Consider the following 19,462-nt stretch of genomic DNA (forward strand, 5'->3'; position numbering starts at 1 on the left):
TATATATATATCCGTGCGTCACTGCTGCATCACGCGCACATAATACATGCGCACGCACCGTCCAGCTGTCGGGCTGTGTGGCCTCTTGCAGAACTGCGGACGGCAGCTCCAGCTCCACATGCAGTGACGTGGACGGCGGGTCGCACCGCACGCCCACGTCATAGCCGTGGTCAGGGACCAGTGCGTCCCACAGGCTCTCAAAGCCGGCGCAGTCAGCTAGCCGCGCATCATCATCGGAACAGTTCAGAGGCGCGCCCCACACCGCTGGCGTTGAGAAGTCGCTGCCGCAGCGAAAGTAGCAGCTGCTTGCGTCATTAAAGGCATAATCAGGCCTTTGGAACACGCCACCCGAGAACCCCAGCTGCCGGCAGACAGTCTGCACACAGAGTACACATAAGCAACACACAAGACATTGTGTGATCGAAAGAACAAAGCACGCGCGGTGAATGGTAATTGCATAGCAGCACGCGAGCAAGCGGCCACAAAGCATGGAAACAACCGTGATTGACGTGTGCGCCGCCGCCGTGCATGCATGCTTGCTTACTGGCGAACGCGCGCTCTCACCTTTGCGAAGGTATCCTCGTATGAAATCAGCAGGTTAGAGCTAAGGGTCCCCCATAGACCTGCCGTGTACACTTCAAGCCTTCCTTCCCACGGCCCACGCCCATCAACCAGGCGCACTGTTCCCTCGGCCGCGGGCTCCTTCTGCTGCTGCTGCAGGATGCCTAGCGCTTGGTGCTGCGGCGGCGATGACGAGCCGTGCTGCTGCTGACCCTCAGGCTGCTGTGCAACAGCAGGTGCGGGCTCGCACACGACGCCAACGTCGGCATCGTGGCCGCCGTAGCATTCGTTAGGGCTGCTCGGCATATCGCACTGCGCAAGGCCTGTCTCATTGCCCCTGCCATAAATAAAGCAAAAAAGCAAGTGATGACTCAAATGCGGTTATGTTACGAACATACACCCATGGCACTGCAGGCGATGCTGTGCGCTGCATGTACGCACAAGTAATGCGCCCACGTAAGCAACAGAACTGCAAAGCGAGCAGAACCCAACACAATATAGCTTTCGACTTCATGCCAGCAGTCTACTCGCTCACCGGCAGTTGTATGGCCAGGCGCCGGTAACCGCGCCGCCAGTGCCAGGCCCAAAGACTGCGGCCGAAACAAACCTGCAGACACACACACACACACACACACACGCACACACACACACACAAACACAAACACATCAAGCATGCATCCGCTGTGGACAGCCTGCTGCCCTTTCCGTGTATGGTGATATGATAATATAAACAATGCATGTGGCACACTAGCATCCCAAGGCCTATCCACGTGTGCGATGCTTGCTTTGCTGGCTATCATCATTCATACCTGCCCCCCGTGAAGCCAAGCTGTCGGCAGATCACGGCAGCAGTGCGCCATGAGCCAACCTGCTCGCAGGTTGTTGTCCACGTGGACACAGCCGCCCACCACATCTCCAGGCGGCCCATGTGCGGCCCGGCAGCAGGGCCACCCACGAGGCGCACCGCCCATGGCTGTGACGGCTTGGGCCCTGCATGTGCCGGCATGTTTCATATTTCGGCAGGCACGCAGCATGCATCAGCAGCAGCAGGCAGCCGGAGGCAGCAGCAACACATAAACGACATTACAGTGTAGATAGGCAAGTTTATTAACACAAGTAAGCAAGGTCGGCCCGCCCCCGCCCACAGGCCGGTACCACGTACGCACCTCCTGCTCTAGAGCAGATGACGCCCACCGTCCCACACGGGTTCCCATTCCACTGCTGAGTAGGGTCATATTCTCCGTTTGTTAGGTAAGGCTGAATTGAGGACCAGGGGGCGCCCAGCATGGCATCAGCGTCCTGGGCACAGTCGACAAGCCGTGTCTCGTTTCCGTAACACTGTAGACTCGACTTGAATTGCGGCATGCGATGGCCTATAAATGAGTACGTGCCGGGGGCGCAGAAGGAGGGCCGGTTTGCTGTCTAGCATTTGTATACTAGTGGTTCATGACACGGTACAACCAGCATCATGCAGGTGAGTTTCATTCGGGCACCAACGATAAGCGTGACTCAACTGGCGTGCTGCAGCAGCAGCAGCAGCAAGTCATGCAGATAGAGACATGCACAACACCCCTTGGTGGTCATGACGCGTGTGCGCATGCGTCTCACCTACGCCATATACTCCCGATGATGCGATGCGGCCACTGTCGTAACCCAGCTGTCGGCACGCCACGTGGGCAAGTGTCCAGCTAGTATACCTGTGACACAAAGCATACGCAAATGAATTCCACATGCGCGGCCTCGGTGCGTGCATATTTTATGGTGTTAAACTGAGGTCACAATGTCATCCCGTGTACCTAAACGTGCAGGCGTATACGTGCCGGTCACTCGCTCACCCGTTCCAGCTCCAGTCACAGAAGACCCCCCACACGCCGTGCACCGCAATCTGCAGCTGCCCCCAAGCAGTGGTGGTGCTGTTGCCGCCGCTGCCAGCCGCCAACGCCCCCTGCTGACCGCCGCCGACAAGTCGAAGGCCGCCGTTGACAGGCGCAGTCCCTGGTGGTGATGTGATAAAGCAGGAGTATGGGGTAATACGGCATGTGCATACATACGGCGAGCTCCTGAAGCAAGCGCTGACGCAGTCAATAGTACTGGCTCGAGTACGACACCTACCTTCGGTGCAGTGCACTGCGGCCACGGCGTCCGCACACCACCACGAGCTGTCCGCCACGCACTCAGTTGCGCAGTCCACTAGTCGCGTTTCGTTCCCCAGGCAGGACCCACACTTGGACCAGACCGCCTGTGTCTGCGTATGTATGGTGCGTGCGTAAATAAAGCGGCGGCTGGATGGACGCAAGGCGCTGTTTGTTGTGCGGCGGGGCTTGAAAGGAAGCAAGTAAGCCAGGATGCCAGCTGGCGCATGGCGGAGGCGCGCAACACGAGGTTGCGCATACATGTGGCCCCAGCGGTTGCCGCCTCTAATAGCCTCTATTGGCAGCATGATGTAACTGCACCAAGTGATGTCCCACCTACCACCATAGACACACGCACCTGCTGAGTACTCGACATGCTATCCGGGGGCTACTCATCACATGCACACATGAGTGAAGCGAATGAACAAAGGTGTGTATGGCAGCAGAAGGCGGAGTAAAGTTAGTTATTTGCGGCTCGGTGAGCAAGGTGTGATACTGTTAAGGTACGAGGTGCATGCATAACGTGCTGCCGCACATGCAGCACGCGCGCGCATATGCATACGCACACGCACACGTTCACGTAAAAGTGCACTAAGCAACAGTACATGCATGCCCAGCAGTACACGACCTGAAAATGCTTAGCTATGTCCAGCACAGTCAACGATGTCATTAGGCCGCGCCATGCACGCACCTGGGTATCAACGGAGGGATACACGAGGTGTGCTGATCCGTTGTAGCCAAGTTGCCTGAGCAGTTGGGAACGTCCGAAAGTGCGCGTTAGTGATGAAGAGCCATCCGTAACATCCGAACGAGGCGTCGAGGACTGTATGTGCGATACACTTGATGGCCTAGCTAGTATGGCACCAGGTGCGCAGGCATGTGGATGGGGAAGCACGTGGCAATCGCCTGCTGGTATTGCAGTCAGCATCTAAAAGCGGCAGTGGCCGCGGCCGCCGCAGCCGCGGCCGAGCGAGTGACGCGTGATGCAGGCCTTCCCTCGCGCTCTACCTGACACGAACAGGCTACCAACCTACCTGCACACAACGGTTGCGTCTAGGATGTCGAAGGCGAGCGCACATACCGACCGCCAGACGCCTCCAGAAAAGATGAGCACCTGAAGTCCGTTGGATGGGTGGAGGCGCGACCGGCGATGTGCCTCCATCAGCAGCATTAATTATGCATCGCAACCTAGCTACCCATCGATTCTTCCCATGGTTTGCAGCCCCGCCCGCCCCTCAAACATGCGGGCGCGCGCGATTGCTTCACGGACCCATCGAGCATCAGACCTGACCCACCTGGCCTGCGTTGGGTAGCGGGCTATTCACAAGCCGCAACGCGCCCTCTTCCGGTACCGGGCCGCCCTGGCACTCCACGCCCGCGTCTTGGTCGTGCCGGCCGCTGTAGTACGAATCGTACATGTCGTCATGGGAGCAGTCGTCCAGCAGGCGGCCGCCATACGCGACGGCGTCATCCGAACTGCAAGCAAGCACCGCACAATGGGGGCCGGACGGAGTCGCAGCAGCAGATAGAACGCAGCGTGCGGCAGTGCGTGGCAGAAGCGAGCAGAAGCAACCGCAGCAGCAGCACGCTTTTAGGAAGCCCATCCAGTCAGAAACACGCGCACCAATCAAGCATGCGCACACACGCACACAATGCATCAGCCTTCACCTAAGCTACTCCACCCTGCCTCACCAGCGTACGTTTGAAGTCCACACGGGCCCTGCAGTTGTCATACACGTCTGTCGGTCAGTAGCAATACCGTACTATCAAAACCCGCACTGAATCCACGCGAAACTGCCTTCGTGAAAGCAAACAGCTACACTGCGCTGTCTGTGAGCGAACACACAGGGAGTGGTCCGCAACGGGACCCTAGCTCCACGTATCCGCGGCCTCGTCCATCCGCCGGTTGATGCATTGGGCCATTCAGCGAGCATGCATACATCACGCACCCAGGCTAGACGCAAAGTAGGCTGAGTTGTAGACAGGTCGGCCGGTGACGAACCCGAGCTGCCGGCACGCCACTGCCGCACCGCGCCAGTCCCAGTTAGCCTGGTGGATGGTTCCCCTGCGGAACACAGGGCGGATGGGTTGCATACACAGTAGTTGGTCACTGCTGCCTTCTCATGAGCAACCCGTGCGTGCATATGTAGCTAGTACACAAATAAATGATGGGAATGTCAAGATGTGTACAAAGATGTGCACAATTAGCAATCATCACAGGCCAAGTAAATGAGAGGCCCAGCAGGTAAGCAGTCACCAGCTTCTAGGCGCGCGAACGTTGGCATTCGTTCATGAGTACTAATTACCAGGCACTCCTTATTACCAGGTCCCAACTACCAGACACTACTACCAGGTCCCAACTACCAGACACGCCTTACCAGGTCCCATCGTGAAAAACCTACAAGATGAGCAGGCAGCGTAGGGGCGGTTAAAGGTTGACAAGTAGGTATCACTGCAATCCCTGCCGCACGGAAGCCTGGCACCAGCACCCCAGCCACACACGCACCTCGATTGTGCCGGCGCTGGCGCTGCCGCTGCTGCTGACGCCCCGAAGGCGAATGTCCCCCTCGCGCCCAGGTGTGTCTACATTGTTAGCAGATCAAGGAATGATTCGAAGTGCATTTATCAGCCCGGGGGTAATGCGTGTGGGCGGTCTGGGTGTCACGCAGGTCAATGACATACATGCGCCCCCCAGAGAAAGCTGTCGACACTATCAGAAGTGATAAAGCCAGCCTCTTTCATTACCATCATAACACTCAACGCCGGCGACGTTGGAGTACTGGTTGTCGGGGTAGAGGTCAAAGGGCTGGTAGGAAGTAGAACGCATGCGTCGAGGGCAGCAGGGCGCATGAGTCATTGCATGTCCACGCACAGCATACTGGGCGCGCCAAAGTGAACAAAGCCTGTACTATCGGGCAACCAGCAGCCAATAGGCAAGATGCAACCATGCTGCAGCCTTACCGGTGCGTCCAAGAGACTCAGGTACTCGTCAAGGCACGCGCTGAAGTTCCGCCGCCACGAGTTGCATACAAGCGGGTATCGGAAGAACTCCGGCAGTATTGGGCCAGGCAGGATCCCGTACGTGGGTCCTGAGTTTAAGACGGCGTTGCCACTTGCGTAGCCCAGCGCCCTGTGCGTCCCGTGCATAGCAAGAATCTTACGTACATGCCTGGAAAGATCTGACAAGTACTAGATGCTTCGTTTAGTTCTGCCCTGCATGGCCAATGCGCTATCATCTGCTCCTTGACCTTGAAGTTTGACCTTTGGCGCATGCTTGAAAGCCCACTGCTCTTCATCAGCCTAGTCAGCGACTTACACACATACTCCATGGGCGGCGTCGCGGTTCCAATCCCAATCGAAGATTGTGCTCCACTCCACGGCATGGTACAGCTGTATCGTGCCGCGGCCCGACCTCACGTCCTCCGGTCGGCCCACCAGCCGCAGCGCCCCCTCAGTCTCCATGGCCACGCCGCCGTGCGCAGGCGGTGGTGGGGCTGTGTGCAGCGGGGATGTATGCAAATGATGAGTATACCAAATGAGATACGGCGGTGATATGTACCGTAGAAGTGCGTCACACAAAAGGTCTGCATTTGCACACGTGCGCCAACATCAACACAAGCTGCGCGCTTGCCTGCGTAGCACTCGACTCCAACAAAGTCCACGGCAAGAGAGGCGTCCAAAGCAACTGCGCCCCTGCAGGGGTTGCAGCGGCAGAAGGTGACGTCTCAGCAGCAGGCGGTACATCCAAGTGGTCACATTCGCCATTGCAGCAGCGGGATCGCGTCCGGAGGTCTGCCGTCTCCTGCTATTGCCCGCCCCATCCTCACCAGTCAAGTATACGGTACATCTATCTACGTATGTCTGCTGCTGAAACCAAGGACCCCGGCGGAACTTACTTGTTTGCAAACACGTCGCAGTCTGCAAGCCGGCTGTGGTAGTAGTCGCATCCCAGCTCCAGGGCCCATATCGGCGAAGCCACAGAGCCGTACACAGTACCGGCCTGAAGCTTTAACACCCCTGCCTCAAACCCCAGCTGCCGACACGCCGCCGCCGCGATGAAGCGCGAGTAGGGATCCCGACCACGCGGCTCCCACTTGACAAGCCCCCTGCAAGCGCACGCATGTGACGACGCGGGAAGCACGCGGGTGATGGTCTTTGTGCATATGCGTGCATGTGCATGTGCGTGTGCAGGCTCGGGGGCCGGCGGCGCGGGTTGTTTTGTCATTTGACGCGGGTCTGTGTTGCTTCATGTCCGCTTATTGATTCGCCTAGCTGTGTACACCTACCACGTGCCGGCGTGGTAGAGCTGCAAGGCGCCAGCGCTGCTCGACGCCCCCGCGCCCACCAGGCGCACTTGGCCCTCGATGCCCCCTGCTCGTGTGCGCACACCAGGTAGGCAGTCGTGTCATTCTGAGGAAGCCGCTCGCCCGCTTCCATCATCAGTCATCCATCCAGACCGCAAGCAAGACACAAGTAAGCATCCAGTCGGAAGTTGAACCGTAAGCGTGCGTGTATGCTGTCGCGCTTGGTAGACCCACAGCGACAATGTATGTAGCAAGCATGTCCGCCCACACGCATGCGTGCACGCACCTTGTGGCAAGTCGCGGCCCAGATTGAACTCCAGCCTTTTGAGGGGGTCGCCAGCTCCTGAGCCGGCAGCAACCAATGATTGCAGTACGCAGGCAAGTGAACGTGCATAAGGCACAAATCCACGAGAGCGGCGCACTGGCTTCGGCATCAGGGGGTCAATACTGGGGCCGAACTCCTCCCGCCCCGTCAGCTACCGTAACCCACCTGCTCTTCATTCCCTGTCTCCAACGCTGCGGCTTCATTAATGAAACCGTCGCAACTACCAAGGTAGCTAGGGCACACGCACGCACGCACCTAACGCGGCCGGGCACAGCGCCGGGTCCACCACAGCCCCATACGTGCCACTCCACTCGGGCGGGCTGTTGTAGGCGCATCCGTCTGAAGAGCGAAGCACCCAGAAGATGTTGATTGGGTAGCTGAAATATGGTTCCGTGTTGAGGCAGATGACGTCGGCCAGGCCGTCACCGTCGCAGTCCACGGTCTTGTTCAACAGCAGCGCCCTGCCAGCCGCCAGACAATTATTTGTTCAATGGGGTTGATGCATGCTGTGTAGGTGAATAGCGGCATTGCATGCATGCATGCATGTATGGATGGATGCATGAACGTCCAGCACGCATAGCCTTCCTAGAGGTGTGAGGAACGGGGCATGCTGCCGGGGTGTGCGCGGTGGGCTGCTGGTGTATAATGCATGCGCCGCTTGCCTGCTGCCATTTATGTGCCGTGCCCGACATACTGATGACCTGTTATCTGGCTAAGCAGATAGTCTCGTATGTGGATGGTCGGGCATCGTATTCACAGGTCACCGCGACGTAAGAACCTGCGGCACTTGCCGCGCACGCACGCACTCGCTCACCCGGTGTGGATGCAGTACTCATCGAAAGGCACCTCACAAGGCCCTGTAGAATACACAGCGTCAGGCAGTGGGGCGCTACTCAGGCTATAAACAGCATAAGATGGAGCCACTGCTCGCAATCAAAGTAAAAGGATGGGCGCCCCCATGCGTGATACACCAGCACGGCCACTGGTGAGGTCCGTTGTACTAGCTAGAAGTATGACTACATACACTATCGGCATGGTCAGTTCCTGTAATTGCTTGCTGGATCCCAGGAGCAGCAGCAGACACTTACGCACGCACGCATACATCCCATAATAATATGCAACTCGATTGCTAACTCATCACGCACCGGGCGTGAACGATGGCGGCGGCGGTGACGGCGGCGGCGGTGGCGGCAGCAATGAGGCGGCATCGTTTCCCGCGCTTAGACTGGCTCGGTGCGCGGACAGCTCCAATGGATCACCTGTACACAATGAGTAAACATCCGTTAATCTGTGTCCTGACTTGATTGGGTGATGATGCACAAGATAGAATGAAACAAAATGCGCAGCCCAGGCCCGCTGCATGGATGCCGTATAAACTTCGCAGCCGACATGCATGCAACATCGTCATGCATGCATGCGGGTCTCGTCAAATTATTGCGACTTACTGGTGCAGAAGATTGACACCACGTCGGTCGGCCCGCAGCCACTGTACACACTGCGGCGCCACGACGGCCGAAAGCAGTCCTGAAGCGGCGTGTCTGCACCCTGCTGGAAATACGCAGTACTTCGCATTCCCTGCAATCGACAATGGGTAGTAAGAGAAGTGAAACCCCGTTCCTTGAATCATGCAAGTTACGACAACGCAATTCCAGGCACGTGCGCGTGCATGCTGCACAGGCGGGCCGCACGACCCCCACCCTGCCAATCCTCTCCCGGCGAATCAACGTAAGGCATGCTCACCGTCACAAAGGGCGGCACATCCTGGTCGTACGTCCAGGGAAACTCTTGCGCATATGTATTTAGCATGAGTCCGTATGAGAAGCCCAGTTCACGGCAGAGCACAGAGGCATCCGCGTCGTACAAATCAGCGTAGCCGTAGTACATGCCATCATCGCTGCAAACAGCCAAAGAAAGTGCGTACGTACGTACTTGAGAAGGAAGTTTGGAAGGTCCAGAATCACTGTAAGTGGGAACCCCGCCGCCCACCCACCCGTACATACCAAAAGGTTACCGGAAGTAAGTATGGGGGCTTACTTCTGTTACCGGAAATGCACCCGTACTAGCTGGCCGCCTGCCTTGCATTGCCCCGCGTGTATTCGCAAGTAGTGCCACTATCTACCGATCGACGTGCGCGCGCACGCACAAGCGTGTCACCCGGTGCTGGTCCCTGCTAGCACACACATACCCTTACTTTCTACTTGTGCTGTCCCAGCACATACACATGCACGCACGCACCAGATGCTTCCCCACGTAGCGCCATCGAAGAGCTCCACGCGTCCCTCCTGCAATGAACTGCCGTTGCCAGCCAGGCGGACTTGCAGCAGCCGCGGCGCAGCCGCAGAAGCAGGGCCTGCTGCTCACGTGCACACACACACACACACACACACACACACACACACACACACACACACACACACACACACACACACACACACACACACACACACACACACACACACACGAGACATACGTGCAGGCGCAACAAAGCGGATTGGTCTCTCAGTGCAAGGGAAGCCAAGCTCACATGCCACCAGCAGCAGGATAAGGCATGGCGAGTAAGGAGTACCGTAGCATGCATTGATTGCCTGATGGTAAATCGTCGATTTCAACATGAAGCGTGCTACCTAACAAGCAGCCCACCCACCATGAAGCTACGCACGTACTCACCGCCGCTGGTGCTGTTGGCGTTCGGGCCACTGGCAGCAGGCGGGGGGCTCCTGCTGCTCGGAACGCCACCTGCGAACGAGCGAGTCGGTTGGCATGCAACATGATGACGTACGGCATATACAGCATGGTGCATGCAGGATTCGACATACGGTATGCAGTGTTTGGCACAAAGGCTATGCGGTAATGTGGATTGCCAGCAGGCAGCTACCAACCGTAGCAACGTATGCCAGTGTCCTGCGGGCAAGCAAGCACCAGCACAGCTGCGGTGTAAGTGGTTGCGCGGTGGAAAGTGCCATGCAAGCCATGTGAGCCGTATACAGATTCAGCCTTGGGCTCAGCCCGCAAGATTTCATGCAATAGATCAGGCACTATCAGCCACGCGTGCATGGTTGTATGAACGCTTGTAGGGGCTGCGCGCGTGCGTGCGTGCGCAGACGGCAGCCGCGTCACATGCCTAGTCAACATGCCACACCTGCACCGAGCAATTCACGCACCTCGTCGTGACTGCAGCAGCAGTCCACCCCATACTCGGCTGGGCAGTCCAGGAGCTGCGCGTGCTGGCTTGGATTGCAGTTTGCATTCCTCTGCGTGCGGGCAAACCATGGGAACAAACTGTTGGGGCTTGGGGCTGCCGGGTGCGTGTCTGTAGCACCCCCAGAAGAGGTAAGCCGACCTGGGGCTCCATTTCCGTACATTGATGATACAGCTGCTAAGCTTGCAACGTCGGTTTGTGCACCGCATCGGTGGCAGAAATGCTTGACTGGCGCTAGCAGCTGTCGCCAAGGACAGCTTGTTCGCATAAAATTTCTACTTGGGCGTGTTTAAAATATACATTGCGGACTGATAGGCGCTTGCGATCAGTTCAGCACAAGCAAGTCACGATATCTGCTGGGACAGCCAAGTCAAAAATCGGAGTCGTAACGCGTCGACGTGATATAACAACATTTCAGCAACATAAGTACCAACCATAATGCTATGCCAGGGGAAAAGAAGAGACGGGAGCGGTCGCGCTGCCTCGCGCCCCACCCCCCAGGCCCATCTCCACATCACCCCCACCCCCCCCACCCCACCCCCGCCAATCCACGGCCGGCCTCGGCCCAGCACCCCGCACACAGCACCCCGCACACCTTTCCTTTCCCCAGGCCCATGCCACGTGAAAACCCAGTCCGTGCTCCAACCCCAGCATTGGCCGACCACTTCGCATATAGTGTCGCATGAGCGTGATTGGTTGAACTCACTAGCAGTATGGGTCCGACGGTGCTGGCGCTGTCCCCAAACACGCCTCCACCAGCAGCGGCCCCGGCGACGTAGCCCAGCTCGCGGCACGCCACCACAGCGTCCGCGTCACTGAAACCTTGGTTACTGCAGCCGTCATTGCCCAGACGAGGATGGGCGGGGCACGACAGGGGCAGGGCATGTCAAGTGGCACGGATGTTGCCCCAACCAGTCACATGGGGCGAGCATCAACGCCATGGAGCCGACAGTGCCTCACCATACGGTGCCCCACACGGTGCCATTAAAGAGCTCCAGGCGCCCCTCACGGGCGCTGCTGCCGCCCGCCAGGCGCACGTGGTCGGCAGTTGCAGTCGCCGACACGCTGGCTGCTAGGGAGTGGGGAGCCAGGGTGGCGTGGCACGGCATGCCAAAGCAAGGTTTGAAAGCCTGTCTACGGGCGGTATCGCGCTGCAAAAGTCCAAAACCTGCGTCTGGGCCCAATCGTGGGCCTCCGTGGGTGCCAGAGGGGGTGGGGGCCAGTCGCCAAACCCAACTTCACTTTGCCGCGCCGCACCTAGGGTGCACCCAGACCTGGATGACATGCTTTGGTTGCCAGTTGCAAGCGTGCTTTGCGTCCTCTTCCGAGCGAGTCTTCCCTGCCAACCGCGGTTGGCCGGTTGCACACCGACGGGGGCTATGGGGATGTGCCCAACGCCCTTAACATATATTGTGCAGTCCCAGCAGTCACGCACCCGCAACGACGACCAAGAGCGACAACACGGCGACGAATAGCGTTCGGCCGTTCGTCCAGACAGCGCAAGCAGCGCGGCTTGCAATGATATTAAAGCTAGTCATCTCATCTGTACTTTAAGGAACCAAGGCGCTTGCTGCGGCAGAGGCACTTCCACGAAAATGCAACGCGATTCCTGTCGCTATCGCGAGCTAACATTCTATGTGGCGCATACTATATGCATAGCACAATAGCAACTATGGTACAGCTGCGCCGACTATGCACTCAACAAACAGGGCAGATCGGCTGGATGTACGGAGTGAAGCGCCGGTTTGCTTTTAGGAGGCTCTGTGCGAACGTAATCTGCTAATACCATACATCCAATAACACTAACGCATTCCTGCTGTCAGGGTGTTGGCCCTTTGTCGCTTTTCTCGGGCCTTTTCTCATCGCACCTGTGCTGCATAACTCCTGTTCGCAGGAAGCCGCAGGGGAGAGGATTTGGCTTGCTAACCGGTGGCATGAATCTCGAGGCGCGAGGAGCTTGCACCGCTTCGTTAGGTGGGCGGCAAGTAAGGCGGTGTCACAGTTGGCGGCTAGGACGGGTTGGCGAACTTGGGCCCCGCGCACCCGTGGGGCTGACACGACGCCGCCGAAGCCTTTGGCGTTTGGGGGCAGCTCATTTCCGTGCGCAATGCCAGATACCCGAAGCCCTAGCCCGACAGAAAGAGCGACCTCCGCACACTCGGGGTCAGTTCTGTTCCCTTGGTTGCAGCAGCACGCATGGTCCGTCACCTTGAGTGCGCCAGCCCGGATATGGTGCGGTGCACGCACGCATGTCTCCACACGGCGTAGGGGTCTGCATCCACCGTCTTCCATGCGTTACGCATCACGCTCGCCAGTTGGCTCGCCATTGGTGCTATCGCTATATTACACAATTGCAACGCTTGGCATAGCTTTTCCCAATTCCCACCGCCTGCCGCCTGACTCGCCAGCAAACGCACTCCCTTGTTTTCCAAAACTTAAAGGCCCAAACAGCCATTTAGCAGAGCGCTGTCCTGAAGCAGCCTCAAATGGCGCGCCTCCCGCAGCAGCAGCCGGCGCAGCAAGGCCTGTGGGCCGCGGCGCACTCCCTCCTCGCGGCCCGCTCGCGGCCCGCTCCCCCAACCGCTGTGCCTACCACCGCAGACATCACCACCACCAGCAGCAAGAATAATGACAGCAGCAGCCACAGCAGCACTAGCGGCACCCGGCCCACCGCCTCTGCAGCTCCTCCTACTCAGCAAATGACGGACTTTGTGGAGGTCGCTCTGACGCCCGAGGAGCTGCCGCCGGGGCCGCTGCGGGAGGCGCTCAAGCGCACGCTGGCGATCAGCGCCGGCACACTGCCCCTGCGTGACATGCGGCGACTGCTGCAGGAGCACTACGCGCGGTGCGTGCGTGCGTGCGGCCGTGCGTGGGTGGGCGCGGCGGGTCCGCGGGTCGGGCCTGTGGGAGTGGCGGGTCCGCGGGTCGGGCCCGTGGGAGGTGCAGGGGAACGGTGGCGGTGTGAGAGGTGACGGTTGCGGGTGCGGACCGCTGTGGGCGATCCACGGGGCGCGCCGCTGTCCTTTTCTGTCTGTGTTCCTTGCCGCGGACGAACCCCACGTGCCAACGCCATCCTTCCCCGTGCCTGCCCCGCCCCGGCCCCGCCCTTTGCCCGCTTGCGCACGCATGCCCGCACATGCAAACAGTTACGCGGTGTACGAGACCAACCTGCTGTGGTGCCCGCACAGCACAGCGCTGGCGGCGTGGCTGGGCGCGGCGCACGTGCTGCTGATGCCGTACGTGGAGGGAATACGGTACGGCGAGGGCGGAGTGCCTTGCGAGCCTTGGGGAAAGGGGAAGGGGGACGCGTGTGGTGGGCGCACGCTGCCGAGTAGTGCGGCAGCTGTACTGGGGCGCGTGGCGTGTGTGGAGTTGGGATTGGGGCGCGAGCGTAGGTGCAGTGGCTTGCTGCCGTGCGCTGTGGGGTGGGGGGTGTGGCGGATGGGGGGAGGGGGGATGGGCTGCGATGAACCGCGTTGGGGCTTGGGGACCGGTGCCGCCGCCACACAGTTAGACCGCGGTCCGCCATGCTGCTGGGTGCGTGGGCACGAACGCGGGTCAGCAACGCATGCGGTCGGTCGCTCTTGTGTTAAACTATACTCCGGCAACACACACCGCATATTTCGTGTCAAGCCCGTGGCTGTGTACTGTACACCCGCCGCCACTCACCACGTCCCGGCGCGCCTCTCCGTACTCGCCCCAGGTGTCACCGTGTCGTGTTGCGGCGGGTGGCCGCCGCGGCACCTGAGGCCGCCGCCTCCGCCGCAGAGTCCTACCCGCCGCCGGCCGCCGCGGCGGAGGCCGCGACTGCCGAGCACCCGCCCAGCGCCGCTGCTGCGGCGAGCACAGCCATCAAGGGAGCCGCGCAGACGCTGCGGCAGCGGCGCCGCGAGGGGCGGGAGGGGGAGCGGGGGGATGTGCCGTACCGCACTGTGGGGGCCCCGCAGCACAGGGAGGTGCAATTGCAGGTGCGTGCGCGCGTGATGTGTGGCGTGATGCTGCTGCTGCCACCCCCACTCCCTCAGCCACCGGCCTGCAGGTCGTGACGCTTCCATTCCCGTCCAACGGCTATCTGCAATCAGTGCAGACGTGCAGCTCAGCGCATTTCGGGTTGTGCGCTCGTAACTCGCAACTGCTTCCATACATGTGCTGCCTAACAACAACCCACAGATGCAGTTGGATGTCGCGTTCAGCTGGCGCCCGCTGGCGCCGCTGCACACGCTGCTGGCGGGCTGGACGGGCGGACTGGCCGGCAGTAGCACCCGCAGCGCCACCGGCAGTAGCAGCGCGCTGCGGCCCAGTAGCGGTGGTGGCTTCACGCTACTGCCGCTGTTCACCACGGAGCACACCATCACCCTGTCCATTAATGCCCACGACAGGTGAGCGGGGCTGAGGGGGGCGGCGGGGTGAGGTGCCGTTCACGGCTTCACGGCTTCACGGCTTCACGGCTTCACGGCTTCACGGCTTCCATCGGAGGCTCAGGTGTCCTCCTGTACTGCCGAGACCTGGCTACGGTGTTTGCGTTCGCCTCTCCCCTGTCAAACCTCCGTCACATGCCTAACCCCCACGTGCTCCATCCCGACACGCACACAGGGTGGTGGCGCACCGCGACATCACCCACAACTTTCCGCTGGCCCCGCGCGCCGCCAAGGGGCTGCTGGGGCTGCCCACACCGCTGGTTGCCACGCTGCTGCACGTGTAGCACCTATCCATATGGGGTAGCAGGTGTCGGCCAGCCACTGGCCTGTGGTGCGGGGCGAAGCGCATGGAAGTCAGTGGCGGGGCCAACAAAGACAGCGGCAAAGGATGTCCTTCGTGCAGGGGAGTACTCGGTAACTAGATGCAGATGTTGGTTTCAGCTGAGGATGCCGATGTTTGCTTGGGTTGAAGTGCATTCAGGTCTTCTAGCCATCGGTGCGCTAACTGCATGCGTTGATTGCATACTGTGAAATTTGATGTCAGACTGGTGGGGTGTGGCCGGTAGCGAGCTGCCGTCAATGCCCCGCCCGTCAGCTGTCGAAGTTCCACCGTTCTTGGCGGGGGCATGCGCGTGCCTGGAATCCATGGGTTGTAAACCCTAGGCTGGAATGCCACAAAATACATACAATTCCTGCACTTTATAGACATCAAACGACAACGACGTAGCCAGTGGTTGCAACTCGCCTTGAAATTTATCATGCAACAGAGCAATGTTTTGATGCCTCTGGACACACTGGCGCAGTATGATACTATATATCAATAACTATGTGCATAATGCAGTTAACTGGGTGACTGCAGCGTCCCTTTCAAGTTCAAGCTGCGGACGAGCGCCGCGATAGTTCCAGGTGTTCACCAATGAAAGTCGTACCTGTAGAAGGAACTTCTATGGGCGTTGACTGCTTAGAGCCTGCCGCGGCGCCTCGCGGACCAAAGGACTCAGCACAGCTGCTGGTCCCAGACACGCCTTCAGCCCACGAAGCGCAGTCCGCGGCGGGGGCACTTCGCATCACGCTGTATGTGCGCACCAGCATCTTCACATTGCCATCCATAGACACACCCGGGCAGTGTTTCACAGTCACAGTGAGTGGCTGGGAGTTGTGGGGCTTCTTTTTGTGGCACAGGGTTGTGCACGGCACGAGTGTTATCTCAGTTGCCCTGGCAAGGACGGCCCCCGCACCGCCCCCTGCTCATTGCCTCAGCCAACGGCAGCGTTGTTTTTACCTGCGCAGCTCTACACGTGTGCGGTGGGCCGGGGTCTGCGACCGGTGCTGGCTGCTGCGGGGCTGGAGAAGAGCTTTGAGCCCAAGCTGGAATGGATGGAGGCGGAGGTGCGTCGAGGGAATGAAGTGGTGACCGTGGGTGGTAGCCCGAGGGTGGTGAAGTGGGTGGTGGCGGTCTGGCAGATGTTTATCTGAGCCCAGCAAACAGGCCCCAAGGGCTCAACTGTTCGGTAGTCGGGCAGGGGGCAAGCTCAACCTGGGGAGGGAGCAGTGCGTCATGACAATCCCAAGACAACCATCACGCCACCGTGCCGCTGTGCCTGCCATTTCCCCGCGCCTCCTCCGCGTCCTCCTCGCACGTGCAGGTGCTGGAGGTGACGACGCAGGGCTGGGAGCGCGTGGTGCGTGGCGACGACCTGGAGTGGCACTTCCGCGCCCGCATCAAGTGCGTGAGGGGGCACGGAGGGCGGGGCAGTACGACAGGGGGCAGGGCGAGCGGGGCTTTGCGTGAGGGGTCAGGTAGGGCGGGGCAGTGCGTGAGGGGGCAGGGAGGAGGGGCAGGAAGGGGGCAGTCACGAAGGGGCAATGAGAGGGCAGATGGGATGGGCATACCGTAATCGAAGAGAGGAGAGGCCAAGGGTGGTTGAGGTATGCAAATACTCCTCCACCACAAGCACCAACGCAACACAAGCACCAACGCAACACAAGAACCAGCAGCAGTGCCAGCACCTCATTAGCAATGTGGTGTGGAAAGGCTCGCTCTTCAAGGCTGCCGTGTGACGTGCGCTGTGCGGCTGTGGGCCCCGGCTGGACTGCTGACGCACAGGTTTGCGGAGCAGTTTGAGCTGCAGCGCTTTCCCTTCGACTGGCAGTCGCTCAGCATGACCCTGTCGTGCATCCACCCCGCAGAGTGTGAGTGCGGCGGGCCCGGGGGGACAAGGGATGCGGGTGCGGGTTTTGTGGTGGGTGGGGCTCGTTGTCGTGGAAGAAAGCGTGCCGCGCGTATTGCTGCGTGCACTGTAGTTGGCGTAGAAAAGAGGCTCTCCCCGCTCACGTGCCGCTGGCATGGGGATGATGGCACGCAGCCCATACACACGCCTACATGCACACGCACACCTGGTGTCGACCCCTCCCCTCGTCTTGTGCTTTCCCCGCACATGCATGCACTCAACACAGGGCCGAACCAGGAAGGGTACATCTCCTGCTTCCCCTCGCGCTCCGACGGGAAGCCTGTCCAGGTGCTGCTACAGCCCGTGGATGCCGCCACCTACGGCGGCAGCGGCATTAGCACCAGCGGCACCGGCAGCAGCAGTAGCGCTGGAGCCGGCGCCGGCAATAGCAACCCCACCGAGGCGGTCCTGTTCTTCCGTGATGGGTTCCTGCTTCGCTCCAGCTGGGACTATCGCGGTTACAGCATACAGCATTGGCTGAGCCACCCCAGCCTCAGCGGCAGGGGGAAGCAGTACAGGTGGGGCAGTGCTGAGGGGCTGCGGCGGCGGCGGGTGTCGGACTGTTTCAAACGTGCATGTTGTCACGTAACGGCTCGGCTTGTCGTGTCCTTCATCTTCGTCGTCGCTTGCCCTGATTAGTGGGAATGGCGAAGCCCAATCCCTCGTCCCCCTCCGCAAACCTACTCCCGCCCCTCCAATCCTCTGCCCTCCACGCCCTCCACTGAACCTCCAGCCGCACTGCCCCACCTCCACACCTCTCCTCGCAGCAACCTGCAGTTCAGCCTGCACTTCAGCCGTGTGGCCACCTACTACGCCTACAACACACTGCTGCCGCTGTGGCTGCTCACCAGGTGGGTGGGCGCGGGGGCAAGGGGGGATGCCGGTGCGGCGGCGCTTGCGCGCGTGGGGGCCGCAGCTGGGTCCGGGCCTCGGGCTCCCCACCCACCAACTCATTCTCTACCCAACCCACCTCTACCTGCCCCCACCCACCCCACCCACCCCAGCCTGGGCTTCTGCGCCTTCAGCCTGGACGTGTCCGCCTCCGCCGGCGACCGCCTGTCACTGCTGGTCACCCTGCTGCTCACAGCCGCAGCCTACAAGATCGTGGTGTCGTCAGCGCTCCCGCTCGTGTCCTACCTGACCCGCCTAGACTGGTATGTGCTCGTGGCCTTTGGGCTGCTGGTGCTGCTAACCGTCGAAACGGCGGCGGTTTCGACGGTTGCGGACGGGGAGTTGCGGCGGACGCTGGACTGGGCACTGGCGGCGGGGCTGGGCGGGGCGTGGGGGTTGTTCACGCTAGGGTTCGTGGCGGCGGCGTGGGTGGGCGGGCGGGACTCGCACACGGGGCTGCAGATCTTGGAGGAGGACGCGCGGTCCCGGTCCAGTCGTGTCGGGTATAAAGTGATGGCGTGGTCGTCGGCGTGAGAGCGAGGTTGGTGTGTGTTGTGCGGTCAGGCGCGGTCACGTGAGATTGAGGGTTGCGGTGACAGGAGGCACAGGTGAGTGCCGGAAGCCACCACGCAGCACTGGGTATGCGCCGGGCTGGCCGTGTCTCGCTGTCCTTGTGGTCACGCTACTGGTGTTTCATCGGTTGGCGGATGGAGAAGAGGCTGGGGCTGGCCGTAAATGGCTCAGCGTGTCCAAATGGGCGGGCGCGCAACCGACCTATAGCAGAACCATGTAACTCATCGATAAAATGCGCACCAACTCACAAGATTTGCATTGTTACAAGCTGCTGGTTTTCTTTGAAAAAGGGTGAGGGAAATCCATATGGATTGTGTCCATGCAAGTTCGTTGAGGTTCTTCAGGTTAAAACAATTCAACGCACATAAAGAGTGTGTGCCCAAGCAAGCATTGTAAAGTTGCGCCCCCACGGTGGCTGAGCTCGCTGCTGAGGCAGGATAAAAACTCCAGCCCCACTCAACCATCGATGGGAAGCGGTTGTTCAACGTCAGTGGCGAAGCCAATACAGCCTCGATGGGTGGCGCCGGTTCTGCCTTTAGCGGCATGGCCATTCGAGGTGTCGCTGTGGGCAAGAGCATATTTGTATATGACTATAGCGGCAGTGTCGCTAGCTTGGTCTGTTAACAGCTTAGCTAAGTGATGAACAAACGTGTGACCACCACGCATGTCCGCCTGCACTGCAGGATGTGCAAGCTTGGTTCTTGACCTTGCCACCCAGCCTCCACAAATACGCGCCTCGCCTCGCATGTGACACGGGTGCAATCGTGGTGCTCTGGAGCGACACGGTGCGGTGGGGAACGCGTGTGGTACTTCATTTACAACAGCACC

The 19,462-nt window shown here is 60.0% G+C and overlaps 4 protein-coding genes across 6 annotated transcripts in view; 3 read left to right on the forward strand and 1 right to left on the reverse strand.

Moving 5' to 3' along the window:
• Positions 1 to 12,152, reverse strand: part of CHLRE_17g706050v5 (uncharacterized protein) — a 35,156-nt gene extending 23,004 nt beyond the window's left edge. The window contains exons 1-35 of one of the 3 annotated variants that reach the window (XM_043072003.1): positions 11,957 to 12,152; positions 11,482 to 11,651; positions 11,228 to 11,351; positions 10,484 to 10,573; positions 10,202 to 10,223; positions 9,990 to 10,058; positions 9,558 to 9,672; positions 9,063 to 9,216; positions 8,768 to 8,897; positions 8,468 to 8,581; positions 8,137 to 8,179; positions 7,578 to 7,783; positions 7,284 to 7,340; positions 6,980 to 7,064; positions 6,590 to 6,799; positions 6,325 to 6,386; positions 6,010 to 6,187; positions 5,655 to 5,823; positions 5,439 to 5,499; positions 5,200 to 5,276; positions 5,072 to 5,091; positions 4,643 to 4,758; positions 4,386 to 4,413; positions 3,989 to 4,169; positions 3,728 to 3,807; positions 3,385 to 3,439; positions 3,052 to 3,081; positions 2,674 to 2,800; positions 2,397 to 2,556; positions 2,170 to 2,258; positions 1,728 to 1,934; positions 1,371 to 1,551; positions 1,097 to 1,168; positions 565 to 898; positions 59 to 376 (exon numbers count right to left, since the gene is read on the reverse strand). In XM_043072003.1, coding sequence (XP_042914462.1) covers positions 59 to 376; positions 565 to 898; positions 1,097 to 1,168; positions 1,371 to 1,551; positions 1,728 to 1,934; positions 2,170 to 2,258; positions 2,397 to 2,556; positions 2,674 to 2,800; positions 3,052 to 3,081; positions 3,385 to 3,439; positions 3,728 to 3,807; positions 3,989 to 4,169; positions 4,386 to 4,413; positions 4,643 to 4,758; positions 5,072 to 5,091; positions 5,200 to 5,276; positions 5,439 to 5,499; positions 5,655 to 5,823; positions 6,010 to 6,187; positions 6,325 to 6,386; positions 6,590 to 6,799; positions 6,980 to 7,064; positions 7,284 to 7,340; positions 7,578 to 7,783; positions 8,137 to 8,179; positions 8,468 to 8,581; positions 8,768 to 8,897; positions 9,063 to 9,216; positions 9,558 to 9,672; positions 9,990 to 10,058; positions 10,202 to 10,223; positions 10,484 to 10,573; positions 11,228 to 11,351; positions 11,482 to 11,630 — 4,113 coding nt within the window. In that variant the 5' untranslated portion in view covers positions 11,631 to 11,651; positions 11,957 to 12,152. Of the gene's footprint in view, positions 1 to 58; positions 377 to 564; positions 899 to 1,096; positions 1,169 to 1,370; positions 1,552 to 1,727; positions 1,935 to 2,169; positions 2,259 to 2,396; positions 2,557 to 2,673; positions 2,807 to 3,051; positions 3,082 to 3,384; positions 3,440 to 3,727; positions 3,808 to 3,988; positions 4,170 to 4,385; positions 4,414 to 4,642; positions 4,759 to 5,071; positions 5,092 to 5,199; positions 5,277 to 5,438; positions 5,500 to 5,654; positions 5,824 to 6,009; positions 6,188 to 6,324; positions 6,387 to 6,589; positions 6,800 to 6,979; positions 7,065 to 7,283; positions 7,341 to 7,577; positions 7,784 to 8,136; positions 8,180 to 8,467; positions 8,582 to 8,767; positions 8,898 to 9,062; positions 9,217 to 9,557; positions 9,676 to 9,989; positions 10,059 to 10,201; positions 10,224 to 10,483; positions 10,574 to 11,227; positions 11,352 to 11,481; positions 11,652 to 11,956 lie in introns of all 3 variants that reach the window. The other 2 variants (XM_043072002.1, XM_043072001.1) reach the window with 2 other exon arrangements.
• A 175-nt stretch (positions 12,153 to 12,327) lies between these two features.
• On the forward strand, positions 12,328 to 15,607 carry CHLRE_17g706150v5 (uncharacterized protein). Its single transcript, XM_043072004.1, has 6 exons — positions 12,328 to 12,495; positions 13,123 to 13,366; positions 13,668 to 13,775; positions 14,225 to 14,489; positions 14,692 to 14,900; positions 15,115 to 15,607. The coding sequence occupies exons 1-6, from the start codon at positions 12,456 to 12,458 to the stop codon at positions 15,221 to 15,223; spliced, it is 975 nt and encodes a 324-aa protein (XP_042914463.1). The 5' UTR covers positions 12,328 to 12,455; the 3' UTR covers positions 15,224 to 15,607.
• Positions 15,608 to 15,654: 47 nt separating this feature from the next.
• On the forward strand, positions 15,655 to 18,866 carry CHLRE_17g706200v5 (uncharacterized protein). The gene is made up of 7 exons (XM_043072005.1): positions 15,655 to 16,080; positions 16,230 to 16,328; positions 16,586 to 16,665; positions 17,047 to 17,132; positions 17,397 to 17,688; positions 17,938 to 18,021; positions 18,175 to 18,866. The coding sequence occupies exons 1-7, from the start codon at positions 15,886 to 15,888 to the stop codon at positions 18,593 to 18,595; spliced, it is 1,257 nt and encodes a 418-aa protein (XP_042914464.1). The 5' UTR covers positions 15,655 to 15,885; the 3' UTR covers positions 18,596 to 18,866.
• Positions 18,867 to 18,984: 118 nt separating this feature from the next.
• CHLRE_17g706250v5 (uncharacterized protein) overlaps positions 18,985 to 19,462 on the forward strand; it is a 7,102-nt gene continuing 6,624 nt past the window's right edge. The window contains exons 1-2 of the mRNA XM_001691662.2: positions 18,985 to 19,190; positions 19,318 to 19,419. Of these exons, the coding sequence (XP_001691714.2) occupies positions 19,101 to 19,190; positions 19,318 to 19,419 (192 nt within the window). The 5' untranslated portion in view covers positions 18,985 to 19,100. The remainder of the gene's footprint in view (positions 19,191 to 19,317; positions 19,420 to 19,462) is intronic.

The sequence above is a fragment of the Chlamydomonas reinhardtii genome, chromosome 17 (assembly GCF_000002595.2).
Source record: "Chlamydomonas reinhardtii strain CC-503 cw92 mt+ chromosome 17, whole genome shotgun sequence".
NCBI lineage: Eukaryota > Viridiplantae > Chlorophyta > Chlorophyceae > Chlamydomonadales > Chlamydomonadaceae > Chlamydomonas > Chlamydomonas reinhardtii.

Excerpts from the sequence above, each read along its gene's own strand:
- CHLRE_17g706200v5 (XM_043072005.1), top strand. The coding sequence starts at position 15,886 with ATGGGCGTTGACTGCTTAGAGCCTGCCGCGGCGCCTCGCGGACCAAAG. Across the intron at positions 16,666-17,046 it reads CACTTCCGCGCCCGCATCAA|GTTTGCGGAGCAGTTTGAGC; the intron begins GTGCGTGAGGGG and ends GCTGACGCACAG. Across the intron at positions 17,689-17,937 it reads GGCAGGGGGAAGCAGTACAG|CAACCTGCAGTTCAGCCTGC; the intron begins GTGGGGCAGTGC and ends CTCTCCTCGCAG.
- CHLRE_17g706150v5 (XM_043072004.1), top strand. The coding sequence starts at position 12,456 with ATGAATCTCGAGGCGCGAGGAGCTTGCACCGCTTCGTTAG. Across the intron at positions 13,776-14,224 it reads CCGTACGTGGAGGGAATACG|GTGTCACCGTGTCGTGTTGC; the intron begins GTACGGCGAGGG and ends TACTCGCCCCAG. Across the intron at positions 14,901-15,114 it reads TCCATTAATGCCCACGACAG|GGTGGTGGCGCACCGCGACA; the intron begins GTGAGCGGGGCT and ends ACACGCACACAG.